The sequence below is a fragment of the Coregonus clupeaformis genome, chromosome 16, assembly GCF_020615455.1.
Source record: "Coregonus clupeaformis isolate EN_2021a chromosome 16, ASM2061545v1, whole genome shotgun sequence".
NCBI classification, from domain to species: domain Eukaryota; kingdom Metazoa; phylum Chordata; class Actinopteri; order Salmoniformes; family Salmonidae; genus Coregonus; species Coregonus clupeaformis.
In genome coordinates this window covers 24,635,352-24,654,287 of record NC_059207.1, presented here as the reverse complement: position 1 = coordinate 24,654,287, position 18,936 = coordinate 24,635,352, and the positions used below count along the sequence as shown (strand labels likewise).

The 18,936-nt window shown below is 43.5% G+C and overlaps 1 protein-coding gene across 1 annotated transcript in view; it reads left to right on the top strand.

The window, feature by feature from the left end:
* rasgrf2b (Ras protein-specific guanine nucleotide-releasing factor 2b) overlaps window positions 1–18,936 on the top strand; it is a 153,795-nt gene that overhangs the window by 19,082 nt on the left and 115,777 nt on the right. Inside the window, exons 2-3 of the mRNA XM_041900513.2 lie at window positions 13,236–13,342; window positions 13,852–13,999. Coding sequence (XP_041756447.1) covers window positions 13,236–13,342; window positions 13,852–13,999 — 255 coding nt within the window. The remainder of the gene's footprint in view (window positions 1–13,235; window positions 13,343–13,851; window positions 14,000–18,936) is intronic.

Here is an 18,936-nt window from a genome sequence, read left to right as displayed (position 1 = left end):
GAGTGCTCTGATGTTTAAATAAGTACCATTCTGAAACTGTGTTTGTGGCTCTCCCTAGCTCTTACAAAACATTGATGTACACCAGACGCTTGAGCTACAACGTCCACTAGGACAGAGAGCTGTTGGACAATCGAACTTCAGCTTTGGAGGATGCTACTGAGTCCGGAACGGACTGGGACCAGAATTCGGCTCAGGCATTTCTAACACAATGGCCCATTTTCTTTCCTTGAAGGTCCCGAACAGTCAATCATGTTTTTCATGAAATTTGATGATATCTGGTCTCGACAAACCATTTCTGTATGGACCTTGCTTTGTGCACGGTGGCATTGTCATGCTGAAGTAAGAAAGGACCTTCCCCAAACTGTTTGCACAAAGTTGGAAGCACAGAATCGTCTAGAATGTCCTTGTATGTTGTAGCGTTAAGATTTCCCTTCACTGGAACTAAGGGGCCTAGCCCGAACCATGAGAAACAGCCCCAGACCATTATTCCTCTTCCACCAAACTTTACAGTTGGCACTATGCATTGGGGCAGGTAGCGTTCTCCTGGCATCCGCCAAACCCAGATTTGTCAGTCGGACTGCCAGATGGTGAAACATGATTCATCACTCCAGAGAACGTGTTTCCACTGCTCCAGAGTCCAATGGCGGCGAGATTTACACCATCCAGCCGACTCTTGGCATTGCTCATGGTGATCTTAAGCTTGTGTGCGGCTGCTCTGCCATGGAAACCCATTTCATGAAGCTCCCGGCGAACCGTTCTTGTGCTGATGTTGCTTCCAGAGGCAGTTTTGAACTCGGTAGTGAGTCTTGCAACCAAGGACAGACTTTTTCTACACGCTACGCACTTCAGCACTCGGTGGTCTTGTTCTGTGAGCTTGTGTGGCCTCCCACTTCACTGCTGAGCCGTTGTTGCTCCTAGACGTGTCCACTTCACAACAACATCACTTAAAGTTGACCGGGGAAGCTCTAGCAGGGCAGGAATTTGACGAACTGACTTGTTGGAAAGATGGCATCCTATAACACTGCCATGTTGAAAGTCAGTAAGGCCATTCTACTGCCAATGTTTGCTATGGCGATTGCATGGCTGTGTGCCCAAATGTTATACACCTGTCAGCAACGGGTGTGGCTGAAAAAGCAGAATCCATTAATGTGAAGGGCTGTCCACATACTTTTGTATATATAGTGTATATTATCCTGTTACCAGCCACAAGTACTGATGTACTGACTGAGTAGTGGTGGTACAGTAGATTGGAGCTCAAAAAAGCTCTGACGAGTGCCTTGAGGCCGATACGTAAAGCTTATTAAAGAGCAGTGATAGTATCAAGAGCAGAGATAGTATCAAGAGCAGTGTGCGGGTTCCTTCTTTTTCTCATCTTACAATGCACCTGCAAAAAAAGATTGCTCAGATGTGCGAGTGCCTTTAGAATATATATTTTTTTTCACAGTAGATTTGATTTAAAAATATATACTTTTGTATATAAAGTGTAGCTAGTCTACTGGTGCCAACATCTGACTGCTGCATTCCCTATTCATCGAAGGCAAAGATACTTATAGGTTTCTGCTTTCGTCTGTGTCTGGTGTTAGCTAGTAACTGGCTAGCTAGGTCTTCAGCCAGCATGGAACAACAGTGGGGGAAGGTTTGCCCAAAACTCTGACGCAGTTATCATTACATTAAGAGACATGCCAAATGGAAAATTCATACAAACTTCTTGACATCATTGATAGTTATGATATATGAACATTGTCTGACAGTCTATATATTTAATGACAAGTACCCAGACCTCACCCTGTACAGTTTTAACAGAAATTGTCCAAGATGAACTAAGTAGCTAGATTGATACAGTGTGGGGAAAAAATTATTTGAACCGCTCGCAATCAGAAAGATTTCTGGCTCCTAGGTGTCTTTTATACAGGTAACGAGCTGAGATTAGGAGCACACTCTTAAAGGGAGTGCTCCTAATCTCAGATTGTTACCTGTATAAAAGAAACCTGTCCACAGAAGCAATCAATCAATCAGATTCCAAACTCTCCACCATGGCCAAGACCAAAGAGCTCTCCAAGGATGTCAGGGACAAGATTGTAGACCTACACAAGGCTGGAATGGGCTACAAGACCATCGCCAAGCAGCTTGGTGAGAAGGTGACAACAGTTGGTGCGATTATTCGCAAATGGAAGAAACACAAAAGACCTGTCAATCTCCCTCGGCCTGGGGCTCCATGCAAGATCTCACCTCGTGGAGTTGCAATGATCTTGAGAACGGTGAGGAATCAGCCCAGAACTACACGGGAGGATCTTGTCAATGATCTCAAGGCAGCTGGGACCATAGTCACCAAGAAAACAATTGGTAACACACTACGCTGTGAAGGACTGAAATCCTGCAGCGCCCGCAAGGAACCCCTGATCAAGAAAGCACATATACATGCCCGTCTGAAGTTTGCCAATGAACATCTGAATGATTCAGAGGAGAACTGGGTGAAAGTGTTGTGGTCAGATGAGACCAAAATGGAGCTCTTTGGCATCAACTCAACTCGCCGTGTTTGGAGGAGGAGGAATGCTGCCTATGACCCCAAGAACACCATCCCCACCGTCAAACATGTAGGTGGAAACATTATGCTTTGGGGGTGTTTTTCTGCTAAGGGGACAGGACAACTTCACCGTATCAAAGGGACGATGGACCGTCAAATCTTGGGTGAGAACCTCCTTCCCTCAGCCAGGGCATTGAAAATGGGTCGTGGATGGGTATTCCAGCATGACAATGACCCGCTCAAGAAGAAGCACATTAAGGTCCTGGAGTGGCCTAGCCAGTCTCCAGACCTTAATCCCATAGAAAATTTGTAGAGGGAGCTGAAGTTTCGAGTTGCCAAACGTCAGCCTCAAAACCTTAATGACTTGGAGAAGATCTGCAAAGAGGAGTGGGACAAAATCCCTCTGAGATGTGTACAAACCTGGTGGCCAACTACAAGAAACGTCTGACCTCTGTGATTGCCAACAAGGGTTTTGCCACCAAGTACTAAGTCATGTTTTGCAGAGGGGTCAAATACTTATTTCCATAATTAAAATGCAAATCAATTTATAACATTTTTTACATGTGTTTTTCTGGTTTTTTTTGTTGTTATTCTGTCTCTCACTGTTCAAATAAACCTACCATTAAAATTATAGACTGATCATTTCTTTGTCAGTGGGCAAACGTACAAAATCAGCAGGGGAACAAATACTTTTTTCCCTCACTGTAAACAGTGCTGATCAATTCCAGTTGGGCTAGCTAGGTAAATTATACAGCCAACATTTTGTCCATATTGATGCTGTTACAATAGCCTAACAGTTGGATAAACAAATCATTTGTGAAATCATGATGTGGTGAATGACAGGATTGGATGTTGCATGCAATTTTAATGTTGTTTGAGTTGCTATGTGTATCAGCAAATTTGCTGTGTCCATGTTGCTTGACATAGGCGTTTTCAAAGAACCACCAGTCAAGGTGAGCTCCCTGCCCACTCAGTCTTTCTTTCCAGGCTTCCTGGTAGTTTGACATGAGATGGTAGTTTGACATCAAATTGTGAGCATTTCTTTTGGGAAAAAATATTATGGGTGATGTTTTAGTCACTCCAAAAGCTTTTTTACATGGGAATCAGAATGACTGTTCGGGATCTTAAAGGCTTTTATAAGCCAAATAATTATCATCCTGTGAAAAAACACTGTTTTAGACTAGCCCACTAGCCTAAAGATGGACCAGCCCATCTGGCATTTGCCTGAACTCCAGAGAGGAGATGGCTAATGTGTGTTTATGCCCAAACTCCCTTTATGTTATGCAACATAGCATAACACAACAAGTTTGAATGTTACATTGTTTCTGTTACGTACCATTGCTCTGCTGGAAGAAGGCTTATTGAAATGCATTGTATGCACAATTTGCACTGTATTATTTGTTTCTGTGACTTCTGTAAGTATGTTTTTGAAGTGTATCAATGGTGCAACTTCTATCATGTGAGACATCAACTTTAATATATATTTTTTTATGGGCCGTGCTCTGTGTGGGTGTCCTCTCCTCATCACTTCTCTTATATAAAAGTACTCAAAGTAAAAGATAAATAGAGGGATGGATAGTCAAGAGGTAAACGAACAGAAATATAAAACACTGTGCAACACAGCACATGCAAGCACTGAATATCTTGTTGCCATGGAAATTGTTTTGTTAGGCGATGTGACACAGTTAGGAAATGTGCACAGCACTCTGTTAAGATATTATATACTGTATGTAAGATAGCTGTGTCTCACTTTATACCCATCTGTCTCTCTGTATCTCTCTCGCTTGCACTTTCTCTATAACTCTTTCCATCTCTCTTTCTCTCTATTTCTTGCTTTTTCTCTTTCATTCTCTGTCTCTAGTGTCTCTTCCTTTCTTGTTCTCATTCTTTATCTTCCTCTTCCTCTTTCTCTTTATCTGTCCTCTCCCTATAAGCGAGGCAGTATGACAGCACAGATCATGGTTGAAGGAGAACACTATAGAGGCCTTATGTAAAGGCTTTTATGAAGGTGACATGAAAACAGAGGATGGATAGATGTTCTCTTGATTCTGTTCGGTTCACTGCCCCCCTGTACCACTTATGGAGGGGAGTAGAGACAGAGAGAAGGGTGAGTGTTAAGAATTTTGGAGAGGAGCAAATTTGAGAAGATGAGAGGGAGGAGAGTGGCAAAGAGAAGGAAGAGGACAGCTGGAGTGGGTGGAAAGGTGGAGTGCAAAGAGAGGAGGAGGAGGAGAGTGAGGGAGAGGTGGAGGAGATGGAGTGGGAGTAGAGAAGGAGAATGTGGGAGCCGCATCTTCTCTATGCTGAGAGAGGGGGGAGGAGGAGAAGAGGGAGTCAGTAGTGTCCTCTCTTCTGTTTGTCTTCGCCGACTAAGAAAAGCAGCTTCTCTGCTAAACCACAGCCCCAGGACATGACAATTTGAATCAAAGCCTCTACCGCTTCACTCAATGCCTGGTGTGTGTTTGTGTTTGTGTGTGTGCCAGTGCATGTAAGTCCACTGTGTGTTGGGAAGTATGTTAGGAAGGCAGTAGTCTCGCGTTGCCTTACCTCCAAAATCAAATCACATTTTATTTGTCACATGCGCTGAATACAACAGGTGTAGACCTTACCGTTGTCGTGACGTGACTTTCATTAATGTGATGACTGTTATTTATTGAATAATTACCTACTATGTTTATTGTTACTAGGTTAAATTAATCATGGAACAATTAACTCATTAGGAATTTGGGGCACCACAGGAGAAGTTGTTTAACGAGATACCATCTCCCGAATTAAATGTAATCAATATAGATATTGTTAACAGTCACTTATTAATCATTTATGTCATATCAGTCTCATTCTGAACGTTGCAGACTTCTTGAATCTGCACAAACCCGAGTCTTACTGATCATTCCATACCACACAAATTGATTTCATTATTTATTTACTACCAAACTAAATGATAACACAGGATACACACACACACACACACACACACACACACACACACACACACACACACACACACACACACACACACACACACACACGGTATAGGTTATTGATTAGAAACTTAATACGAATATGACAGGTCCCTAGCGGACTAACACAATATGACACTTGTTACAAAAGATGGAGAGTTAAAGAAAGAGAGAGGAAGAGAAGCAACACTTGGATACATTTGGGAATACTCTCACAGTAATCCTAATACCTTGCCCTGAACTGCCATCCCTTTTGGTTAAGAAGTAATGCATGTATTTACGTGTTGAAGGTCTTCATCGTGTATCTCTGTTGGACCCAGGCCTTCGTGGAAAGGGGTCGATTGGGCCTTCTCCTTCGTATGGCCCCCTCCTTCGTTCTCAGGTGTAAGGCTCTGATTGTCCACTAGAGGTCACAATGTCCTTCTTCTTAGTTGTCTGTTTTTCACTCGTTCTGGAAGTGGTCTTCTGAGGACGGCTAATCAGCCGTGTCGATGATCCCCAGTGGGGTAATGAGAGCAGTGTAGTAGACAATGGTTTGAAGAGAGTAACAGGATGGTCCCACTTAAATTCACCTTCTTAGATACAGTACTTAGAACAGCTACTCATCTGTAACATTGATTGTTATTGAGGCGACTTTGTCGTCTTCACCTCATGTTGATTGTTAGGGTCTTAAACAATGGAGAACTTAGCTGTGGCTTGAGTTTTTCTGGTCTGGTATGTTAATTCTTAACTCAATCTTTTATACCCTTGGGTAAAAAGGGGCATTTCCGTCATACTGACACGCTCACTGAGCTTCCTCGGGCGTGGCTAGTTAACGAGGCAAAATATCATCATCACTATGATCTTGTTAGAAAGCTAAAATCACATTCCTATCTTCACGAAAATATTGTCTTCCTCCTTCATATTTTCTAGGACGTAAACCTGATATACACAGTGTAAAAGCTCTTCAAGTTACAATGTTTTTGTTATAACGTTTTTATACCATTTTTAATGCTATCACAAAATATAAATTAATTTTCTATATTACATTTCTCATCGTTCCCAACATTCAGATGTTGAAATATATTGTCCCAGTGTTCATTGTTGGATGTTGAAGTTTTTGGGCGGCAAAACCTTCTGTAACAAAGGGATAGTTTTTCCAAATACTGAGGAGCAAAGGGAGAGACACCCCTCCTGCCTAATTTACGACCGAGTGTTAAGGTGTCAAAACCGGCCCACCACCCCTTCCCCTCGTCTGTGGATAAGAGGGTCTGGTAGTTGTCAGCTATTTACCAAGCTGATGTGAGGCCTTTGATCCTCACCCAGGAGCGTCATGACACCGTGAAACGCGTACTTACAAGCCCTTAACCAACAATGTAGTTCAAGAAATAAAGTTAAGAAAATATTTACTAAATAAAATAAAGTAAAACAATTGTATAAAATCAAAAAGTAACACAATAAAATTACATAACAATAACGAGGCTATATACAGGGGGTACCTGTACCGAGTCAATGTGAGGGGGTACAGGTTAGTCCAGGTAATTTGTAAAATGACTATGCCTAGATAATAAACAGCGAGTAGCAGCAGTGTAAAAACAAAGGGTGTGGAGGGGGGTAGAAGTCTTATGGCTTGGAAGTAGATGCTGTTAAGGAGCCTTTTGGTCCTAGACTTGGCGCTCCGGTACCGCTTGCTGTGCAGTAGCAGAGAGAACAGTCTATGACTTGGGTGACTGGAATCTTTGACAATTTTTAGGGCCTTCCTCCTAGACACCGCCTAGTATATAGGTCCTGGGTGTCAGGAAGCTTGGCCCAGTGATATACTGTGCCGTACGCACTATACTCTGTAGTGCCTTGCAGTCTGATGCTGAGCAGTTGCCATACCAGGCGGTGATGCAACCGGTCAGGATGCTCTCGATGGTGCAGCTGTATAACCTTTTGAGGATCTGGGGACCCATGCCAAATCTTTTCAGTCTCCTGAGGGGGAAAAGGTGTTGTCGTGCCCTCTTCATAACTGTCTTGGTGTGTTTGGACCATGATAGTTCGTTGGTGATGTGGACACCAAGGAACTTGAAACTCTTGACCCGCTCCACTTCAGCCCCGTCAATGTTAATGGAGGCCTGTTCGGCCCTCCTTTTCCTATAGTCCACGATCAGCTCCTTTGTCTTGCTCACATTGAGGGAGAGGTTGTTGTCCTGGCACCACACTGCCAGGTCTCTGACCTCCTCCCTGTAGGCTGTCTCATCGTTGTCGGTGATCAGGCCTACCACTGTTGTGTTGTGCTTGGCCACGCAGTCGTGGGTTAACAGGGAGTACAGGAGGGGAGTAAGCATGCACCCCTGAGGGGCCCCAGTGTTGAGGATCAGCGTGACAGATGTGTTGTTGCCTATCCTTACCACCTGGGGGTGGCCCGTCATGAACGCTGCGCTGTAGTCAATGAACAGTATTCTCACATAGGTGTTCCTTTTGTCCAGGTGGGAAAGGGCAGTGTGGAGTGCGATTGAGATTGCAATCAGGTCATTGCCACGCCTTCCTTGGAGGTCTGAAGAATTTTGTGTTGTAAAAACAGTTTGAATGGTCCACTGGGACAAGATTTTTATTGGATGTTACATTTCAAGAACCCTCCCCCCACACACCCGTAGAAGGGATGCTGTGTGTTATGTGTGTCACTGTTTTCCGTCCTGGTATTTGTTGCCTATGCTAGTTTCACATGCTAGTTTTCAAGTTATCAAGTGTGCCCGACAGTCTGCGATTTTATATTTATTGAAATTGAAAGTGGATTTAAGCTGGTAAAGTCAAACGTCACAACATGTTCTTAACTGCTCTGGAGACAAACACACTTTTTTCCTTGACTCCATTCGTCCACATGGCTGTGCTTTACTACCACCGAAAATATAATGAAGATTGCACATTATTTTGTTTTTGTAACGACCCAAAAAAAAAGAAGCAGTGGGAGAACCTATTCAAGTAAGTAAATAAATGTTTTAAATGTTTAAAAAATGATGTATTATTAGCTAGCTAGCAAGCTAGCTGGCTACAGTAAGCCACTTTGTAGGCTAACTCAACTGAGCTGCTAAACTTTAGACACTGTTTAGCTAAGTGAATTTGTATTTTGTATTTGTATTTATTAGGCAGCAGCTACTCTTCCTGGGGTCCAAACACGTTAAGGCACGGTACATCACATAAAAACAGAAGATAAAACAATACATCATATAACATTATTACACCACTACATATCTACAATACAAAATCTATAATACCACCACACAACTACATTACAATGTACGTGGGTGTAGAGTGTGTGTGCTAGTGTTTGTGTGCGTATATGCATGTGTCTTTACCTGTGTGTCTCTTCACAATACCCGCTGTTCCATAAGATGTATTTTTATGTTTTTTTAATCTGATTCTGCTGCTTGCATCAGTCACCTGATGTGGAATAGAGTTCCATGTAGTCATGGCTCTATGTAGTACTGTGTGCCTCCCATAGTCTGTTCTGGACTTGGGATTATGAAGAGACCTCTGGTTGCATGTCTTGTAGGGTATGCATGGGTGTCCGAACTGTGTTCTAGTAGTTTAAACAGACAGCTCGGTGCATTCAGCTTGTCAACACTTCTTACAAAAACAAGTAGTGATGAATTCAATCTCTCCTCCACTTTGAGCCATGAGAGACTGACATGTTAATGTTAGCTGTCCGTGTACATTTAAGGGCCATCCGTGCTGTCATGTTCTGAGCCAATTGTGGCACCTGACCACACGACTGAACAGTAGTCCAGGTGTGACAAAACAGGCCTGTAAGACCTGCCTTGTTGATAGTGTTGTAAAGAAGGCAGAGCAGTGCTTTATTAGGGACAGACTTCTCCCTATCTTAGCTACTGTTGTATCAACATGTTTTGACCATGACAGTTTACAATCCAGGGTTACTCCAAGCAGTTTAGTCACCTCAACTTGCTCAAATTCCACAATATCCATTACAAGATTTAGTTGAGGTTTATAGTTTAGTGATTGATTTGTCCCAAATACAATGCTTTTAGTTTTTGAAATATTTAAGACTAACTTATTCCTTGCCACCCATTCTGAAATGAACTGCAGCTCTTTAAGCATTTCAGGCATCTCAGTTGCTGTAGTAGTTGATGTGTATAGTGTTGAGTCATCCATATACATAGACACACTGAGGTTTTGTTAGTAAAAATTGAAAAAGTAAGGGGCCTAGACAGCTGCCCTGGGGAATTCATGATTCTACCTCGATTATGTTGAAGAGGCTTCCATTAAATAACACCCTCTGTGTTCTCTTTATCCACAATATAGTGGGGGGTGTAAAGTCATAACACATACGTTTTTCCAGCAGCAGACTATGATTGATAAGGTCAAAAGCCGCACTGAAGTCTAACAAAACAGCCCCTCAATCTTTTTATCATCAATTTCTCTCAGCCAATCATCAGTCATTTGTGTAAGTGCTGTGCTTGTTGAATATCCTTCCCTATAAGCGTGCTGAAAGTCTGTTGTCAATTTGTTTACTGTAAAATAGCATTGTTTACTAAAATGTTTACTAAGGGTTGGTAACAGGTTGATTGGTTGGCTATTTGAGCCAGTAAAGAGGGCCTTACTATTCTTGGGTAACGGAATGACTTTTGCTTCCCTCCTGGCCTGAGGGCACACACTTTCTAGTAGGTTTAGATTGAAGATATGGCAAATAGGAGTGGCAATATCGTCCGCCATTATCCTCAGTAGTTTTCCACCCAAGTTGTTAGACCCTGGTGGCTTGTAATTGTTGATAGACAACAATCATTTTTTCACCTCTTCCTCACTCACTTTACGGAATTCAAAATTACAATGCTTGTCTTTCATAATTTGGTCTGTTATACTTGGATGTGTAGTGTCGATGTTTGTTGCTGGCATGTCATGCCTAAATGTGCTAATCTTGCCAATAAAAAAATTATTAAAGTAGTTAACAAAATCATTTGGTTTTGTGATGAATGAGCCATCTTATTCAAGAAATGATGGAGCTGAGTTTGCCTTTTTGCCCAAAATGTCATTAAAGGTGCTCCAAAGCTTTTTACTATCATTCTTTATATCATTTTTATTTGTTTCATAGTATAGTTTCTTCTTATTTTTTATTCAGTTTAAATGTCATCAGCTAGCTAACTTCCTGTTAGATAGCTATCTTAATGTAATCATTGTAAATTGAAAACAATCTCCAAATGCATTTGTAGATAACAGCCATGGAAGAGGGTGAAATTGTATCTCCAGTTGTCAGTAAAGGGAGAGTGTAGGCTACTGGATAGGGCAGGTAATTTTGTGAGAGGACATTATGAAAGGATTCTCCAGTTCCAGGCCCTAGAGGGGGAGCTTTGAGGACAGAGAGATAATAGCACATACTATTTATTCTGGCATATTATTATTCTGTGCTGTCTAATTTTAGTAAAATGAAGCCTGTTTCTTTGAGATGTTTTCTCTCCTCAGATATCGAAAGCTGTGAAAGCCTGTTTGCAGATGAAGAGTGGTCCCAATGAATGTCCCAAGATACTAAGGGTATATCCTATATGCCATTGGTTATATGTGTAGGCCTACCTATGTTAGCAAATGTTGTATACAAAAATACAGTTAAACATCACAAACAATGTATAAACCTATTGCTGCTGGGTGTGCAGGGTCCTGTTTCAGCCCAGCAATAACACACCTGATTCAACTGATCAAATATAATGAGATGATAATCAAGTGTGCTATTGCTGGGCTGGAATAGAGGTCTGGTCACCCAGTATATCAGGGATCAGTGGAGCAAGGTTTCCCACCGCTGGTATGGAGTTTATTTTTGTTCACCTGAAATGATGCTTTGGTAATAATAGCCTACTTGTACTACTCAATTATTTATTGTTATTTAGACTAAGATGTCTAATCTTTACATGGGAGTTAGCTTATTTTTACATTTTGAAGTGTTTATTCTTTGAAGTGAAGTGTTTAAACTTGTTTTAATTGTTTCAACTATTATTCTAAATGAACTAGTGTCAATGTTGATTAATCACATATCACAATCCTGCAATAAAGAAGGGAATGGCTTGTCTCTAATGTGTCTGTGTTGTATTCTCAAATGAACATTTCCTTTTTGTCAAATTGTAAGATCTCCAATCTGCTTCATTTGATTGTCACTCTTTCTCAGTATATCAGCTCTTATCATGTGTTATGCATTGCCAATGCAGCCATAGGCCTACAGTATGACGGCATTACTGGCCTTATGGGCATCTGTCATCTGAAGCAGAGAATAACTAAACTCACACATTGTTTACATGTTGAGCTATATGTTCTCAATTTAAAATGATACCAGTAGACAATGTATATGAGGCAAACCATATACCAGATTTTGTGAACGCCTTTTAAGTGCTGACAAATAAAATAGTTTTGTGCAAATCCAACCTTTGTAATTTAGGTACAGTATAAAAATAAGGAGATGACGATTATGCTATAGGAGATGAGCATTACTGGTAAGATTTTATGAGGTTCAATTTATTTAATGCATTTCAGCAATGTTGCTAGCAAAATGATTGCAGTTGTTCCCATAGATAGACAGTACATGGTTGCTCTATGTCTCGCTGACCCTGGATGAGCTAACGACTGGGCTAACACAGCTAACCTTCTATGCTGTTTTTATTTAAAAAATGTGGCTTTATAATTGTGAGAGAAATTGAACTAGCTAGTAGCTAGGTATCTTACAAGGTTAGCTGACTTTTCTCAAAACGAACCTCATTGTGGCTAGCTACTTTTTGTCCCTCATGCTAGCCTTTACAGCCAAATATGACTTCAGAAATGTCAACATTGAAAATATTGATATGGCCAACATTGTAGGCCATTTCACCCCTCTTGCTGCAGCTTTAGCTTATCTCGAAATAACAGAGAAATGCTGTGAAAACCAGTGTGCTGCAAACATTCTAAAATGTTTTGTCACCAGTGCTTGTTTTGATGATATTTTCTGTCCTCACGCACTGTTGCTCTTACGGCACTAATCTGGTGAGCACCTTTGGAGCTCTGCCCAAGCAAGGCATTTGATTGGTTTGACATGTTGCAAGGCGTCAATGATTTACACAGCGTTCCGAACCCCTCTTCAGCTGATTTCTGCCATGGAACCAGGCTAAGAAGGCAGATACATAGAGAAATTCAGCAAGGATAATGGGAGGGAGCGAGGGAGAGGGAAGGGGGAGCGAGAGAAAGTGTGAAAGAAAAGAGCAGGCTGACTGATTTTGATGATCATAGGCTATGTAAGTGTAATATATCATTTTCTCACCCAGCAGACTCTCTCCATGGATAGGGCCCTGGTCAAAAATAGTGCACTATAAAGGGAATAGGGTGCCGTTTGGGACGCAGACTCCATGTCACCATGTCCTTTGGCTCAGTTCATGCCTGGAGAGTGTGTCCCTGTTACAGCCTGTTTGTGTCAGGAGGAGACACTTGCAGTCTAAACATACACACACAACCTTTCTGGGTGTCTGTCTGTGTGCAGACAAACCATATGCACGAGCGTGCGCAAGTGTGTGTGTGTTTGACGTGTGAGCCCAAAGCTGATGGTCACTCTTTTAACCCCTGGCTCTACTGTTGCTGAGCCCAAGCCAGTCTGGTGGGTGCTTGTGCCAGCGCGTCCACGCATTTGTTTATCATTAACTTGTTTCCTCTCCTTCTATATGTTTAGGCTCTTCAGGAATGTTGAGGTGTGTTGGCACTTACAGTACCCCTGTCTCTTTGCCGCTCATTCTCTGTCACTCACTCTCTCTCTCTCTCTCTTCTTGCAGCACTACTTCCTGATCGTGTTTGGCCATGATGGACAGAAGCCTCTGGAGCTACGGACGGAGGAGGAGAATGAATGTGATGAATGGGTGGAGGCCATCCAACAGGCCAGGTACTGTGTGTGTGTGTGTGTGTGTGTGTGTGTGTGTGTGTGTGTGAGAGTGAGACCCTCCTGAGAGATGGGGAGGGGCTGGTTGTGTGTTGCTGTGTCTGCATAACAACCAGGCCAGAGCCCAGTGGGTATACCTGTACATAGCCATGGGACCTGCCTGTTCTACATCTCTCATTCTTAACCCCCCTCCTGCTTATCTCCAGAACCCAGTTGCCTTCAGGTACACACCCAAGGACCTATCTCCCTCCCACTCAACCTATTTCCTTCTCATCCTCTCTCTATCAGGCCTCCTTCCACAGTTTGTCTCATTGCTCTCCCTCTCTTCTACTTTCTCTCTCCCTCATTGCCTCTGTGTATAGAGCAACAAAAATATTGTTTATTATATCTTTCCAGTCCTGTCAGATATACACAAGGACCTAGTGGTTTGGGAGCGGGGTCTATTCGGTATTGGGTATTTCTGTCCTCCAGGGTCCCTCAGTGACATCATCCCTGTGTGTCTGTCTCCTCAGCTACTCTGACATTATCATTGAGCGCGAGGTCTTGATGCAAAAGTACATCCACCTGGTCCAGATTGTGGAGACAGAGAAGGTGGCAGCCAACCAACTACGCACTCAATTGGAGGATCAGGATACAGAGATAGAGAGGCTCAAAGGAGAGGTGCTTACAAGCACACTCGCACTCACAACAGACTACCTCTGTCTGTCCCTCTTTCTCTGTCTCTAGCTCTTCTCTCTTTCTGTATTGTTTTGTATATGTCTCTTTCCTTCTCTGCCCTCTCTTCATCTTTAGTTGTGTCCTCTCTCTTCTCCAGCTCCATTTCTCTTTCTCTCTCTCTTTCTTTATTAATCTTTCTCTCCTCCCCCTCTGTCATTGTCGAGCTGTCTCTCTCAGCCTTGATTTCAGACCACCACCTCTCGTCTCCTTGGTGACGGCATATGCACTCGCTTTATTGACATTTCTAATCTGACAAGTTGCAAACACATACATACACACACACACACACACACACACACACACACACACTGTGATCAGTCACCAGTCAGCGCAAGTCAATGAGTGATGCAAAAGAGGAACACACACGTTTGTGTAGAGTTGACTGCTCGCTAAGCTGAGGGAAAGGTCTTTAGCGGTTATTTTGGGGGTGATAAATGCAGCGTTAATAATGCAGCACACCTACACTCAAGCTCACACACACACGCTGTGACAATGTGTAATTATTGGCTAGTGATAATTAGATGAACAGTCCTAATTGTTCCTGGAGTAAACAGTCAGTGAGACCTGGATGGATGAGATTAATGTCCGACAGCTGGGAGAAGGACATGAACACTACTGTGTGTGTGTGTTTGTGTGTGTTTGTGTGTGTTTGTGTGTGTGTGTGCATGCATCCAACACTGTGCAGCGATTTGAGAAACTGGATGTTGAGTTCTTACTGAGCGTTTTACTGAGTTTAGTGTTTGGTAATCATGGATCTACAGGGTCCAACCTAACGCTAGTATTAACAGCTGTTAGAAATGCTCATAGCTTTCCTTATAACACTGCCTGTATGTACAATACATGTACTGACTTTGATAGAAGGCAACATTCACAACAGAACTGTACTGTGCCTGTAGAACTTTACTGCCAGACGTGACAGAAATGAATAAAGAGCTGGTCAGAGTATTTTATCATTCTCAGAATCTATTTTATTCTAATGTATCCTACATTACCAGAGTTCTGGGCAGAGAGGAGCTTTAATGGAAACAAGTGTGACTCTTACCAGTAAGAGAACATTAAATACATTAGAGTGTGCTGCACTCTGTCTTATGATCACAGATTATAGATTCAGACTACAGGTGAGAGATGAACATGGCATTGTCCCAAATGGCACCCTATTCCCTATCCAGTACATTACTTCTGACCAGGTCCCATAAGGCTCTGGTCAAAAGTAGTGCACTATGTATGAAATAGGGTGTCATTTGGGATGCAGTCATTTAAATGTGTTTCTCATGAATATGAGATGTATGGTTGGAGTACTAGCATGTAATTGGAATGATCCATCTCATTAGAAACACACTTGTTGTGTTCCTCTTCATTCATGAATAATGGAACAAACCACCATAGCTCTCAATGACCATCTCTAATGGAGACCAGAGAAAGAGAAGTACATAGCTCTCTAGGTTAAGGTTTGGAATTCGAATGGGCTCCATGTTGGCAGCCATGACAGTCACATTCCAGATAGAATGTTCCATAGGCTACACTGTAACAGTAATGTGAACCTTTCCTGAGACATCAAGTAGTGTCCCTTCTGACCATCCAAAACCAAAGACTAGCTAGCCAGTTGTTATGTGTGTTAGCCAGCTGCTTCATAAGTGTGTTAGTGTTGTTGTGAATGTGGGGTTTTGCATACCGGGTCGACTGTGCCGGGACACACTCATGTCACACCAACATGGAGGAGAGTTGACCAGCACTGAGTGAGTGAGTGATCGAGTGAGTGAAAGGCTATATTCCGTTTATCTACACTTCTCCCAAAGACTCATTCCCTCCCCCTCATGGGTTTAAAAGGAAAGGACTGGTGTGAGGAATTTGGTGGAGATTCACTCCAGCCATGCTTGCACAATGCTTTTAAATGCCTGAGGGGGTGTGAACTAGTGCACACTTCTGGAGAAGGGTAGAGAATCGGAATGTAGCCATCAGGGTGCACTGTAACTAAAAAAAGGCTGTGGAACCAGTTACTTAATAATAATTAGTTGAAACAACTCAATTTTTTACAGTGTGAGTGAGTGAGGATGTATGAATTGCCTCTCTGCTGAACAGTGGTTACTGGTTAGCTATCATCTGTCATGGTCTGTCTGTGCTATGTAAATCAGTGGCCTCAGACCACACTCATATTTTTTATTTATTTATTTCACCTTTATTTAACCAGGTAAACCAGTTGAGAACAAGTTCTCATTTACAACTGCGACCTGGCCAAGATAAAGCATAGCAGTGCGATAAAAACAAACACAGAGTTACATATGGGGTAAAACAAAACAAAGTCAAAAATACAACAGAAATACATATAATATACAGTGTGCAAATTTAGCAAGTTATGGAGGTAAGGCAATAAAATAGGCTATAGTGCAAAATAATTACAATTAGTATTAACACTGGAATGATAGATGTGCAAGAGATGATGTGCAAATAGAGATACTGGGGTGCAAAAGAGCAAAATAGATAACAATATAGGGATGAGGTAGTTGGGTGGGCTAATTTCAGATGGGCTGTGTACGCTTAACTCCTGATAAGTAGACACTCAGGTATAATGTACAGTGCAGCTCACCAGTCCCAATTTTAATGTTGTTGTTGACTTAACTGCCCAGAATATTTGCTGTCTCCAGTTCATTGCATTAAAAACTGTATTATGATTTAAAGATAGACTCAGCAATGCACGAAGTAAACACAATATCGGGCGAGGCACAAGCGCTAGACTAAACTTCTCCGCTGTTTTGGTCCTGTAGCTACTACATTGTAACATTGTAGTAGCGTGAAGCGCACCCATGCACATGTGCAGATACTATGTGTGACTGTGTGAGAACAAAGTCTTGCTTCACGTTCATCTCAATATCTGCAGTGCTGCTCGTGCCAACATCATAACACTGAGTCTACCTTTAATACCAATAAATGACATATTTTCTAAAAGTCAAGTGTCACATTCTAAATTTAGTGTCTTGATTCCAGCCCTTTTCCAGCACATGTGATATTTCAAATTTAACAGTCACAGTGAGGTGTGTGTAGAGGCTTTGTGAAAGTCCTGTGGGATACTGCTGCTGTATCACTGAGCTAAGCCATGATTTGCTTACGCGGTCACAGGCAGATAACACACAGTTAGGCGTGTGTGTGTGGTGGCAGGAGATTGTCCGTGAAGAGGAAGTCTGATGCTTATCTAACGTGGAAACGCCCACAGCCTGACACACACTTTGCACACATCATACACCTGACAATGCCCCACATTTCAGAGAATTTAATATCGATGGATTGCCATTTAATGTGACTATTATAGCCGTAATCAGAGCTATTTACACTATTTCAAGTTCAAGTTTTTATTACACTCAAGTTTTTATATACTAAAGCAGTCAATACAAACTGAAATCCATTCAAAATATTAATACAATACACACACAAAAGTAAAGAACATACAATTAAAATAAAAATGGTCCTCTGTAGCTCAGCTGGTAGAGCACGGCGCTCGTAACGCCAAGGTAGTGGGTTCGATCCCCGGGACCACCCATACACAAAAAAAGATTATGCACGCATGACTGTAAGTCGCTTTGGATAAAAGTGTCTGCTAATGTCACGATCGTTAGACGGAGTAGACCAAGGCGCAGCGTTATTTGCAAACATACTTAATCTTTATTATCTTTAGTGATAATACGAACAACAAAACAACAAACGATACGTGCAGTCCTACGGTTAACAAAACCAACACGGAACAAACAAAACGGAAAAAAGATCCCACAAACACTAAGGGAAAACAGACTGTTTAAATATGGTTCCCAATCAGCGACAACCAGCAACAGCTGACACTCGTTGCCTCTGATTGGGAACCACTCAGGCCAACATAGAAATACAAGAACTAGATACCCGACATAGAACAACAACACATAGAATCTACACACCCTGGCTCAACATATAGAGTCCCCAGAGCCAGGGTGTGACAGTACCCCCCCCCCAAAGGCGCGGACTGCGACCGCGCCTCAACAAAAACAAACCAGGGGAGGGCTGGGTGGGCGTTCCGGCTCCGGGCTTGACCACCACCCTCCAATAATCCCCCCGTAGCGCCCCTGGTCCGGTCTGGCCCCGCTGGCTGGAGCTGGACTGGACATCATAGGAGCGGATTGCTTCAGCTCCGGTGTGGAGCAGCTGACCGGTACCTGACCAGGCACCGGTGACCCAGGCACGGGTTGTGCCGGACTGACGACGCACACCCCTGGCTTGGTGCGTGGAGCAGGAACGGGCCGGACCGGGCTGACGATGCGCACCCCTGGCTTGGTGCGTGGAGCCGGAACGGGCCGTACCGGGCTGACGATGCGCACCCCTGGCTTGGTGCGTGGAGCAGGAACGGGCCGGACCGGGCTGACGACGCACACCCCTGTCTTGGTGCGTGGAGCAGGAACGGGCCGGACCGGGCTGACGATGCGCACCCCTGGCTTGGTGCGTGGAGCCGGAACGGGCCGTACCGGGCTGACAATGCGCACCCCTGGCTTGGTGCGTGGAGCAGGAACGGGCCGGACCGGGCTGACGATGCGCACCCCTGGCTTGGTGCGTGGAGCAGGAACGGGCCGGACCGGGCTGACGATGCGCACCCCTGGCTTGGTGCGTGGAGCAGGAACGGGCCGGACCGGGCTGACGATGCGCACCCCTGGCTTGGTGCGTGGAGCAGGAACGGGCCGGACCGGGCTGACGACTCGCACCCCTGGCTTGGTGCGTGGAGCAGGAACAGGCCGGACCGGGCTGACGACTCGCACCCCTGGCTTGGTGCGTGGAGCAGGAACGGGCCTTACCGGGCTGACGACTCGCACCCCTGGCCTGGTGCGAGTGGCAGGAACAGGCCGGGCCGGGCTGGCGACGCGCACCGT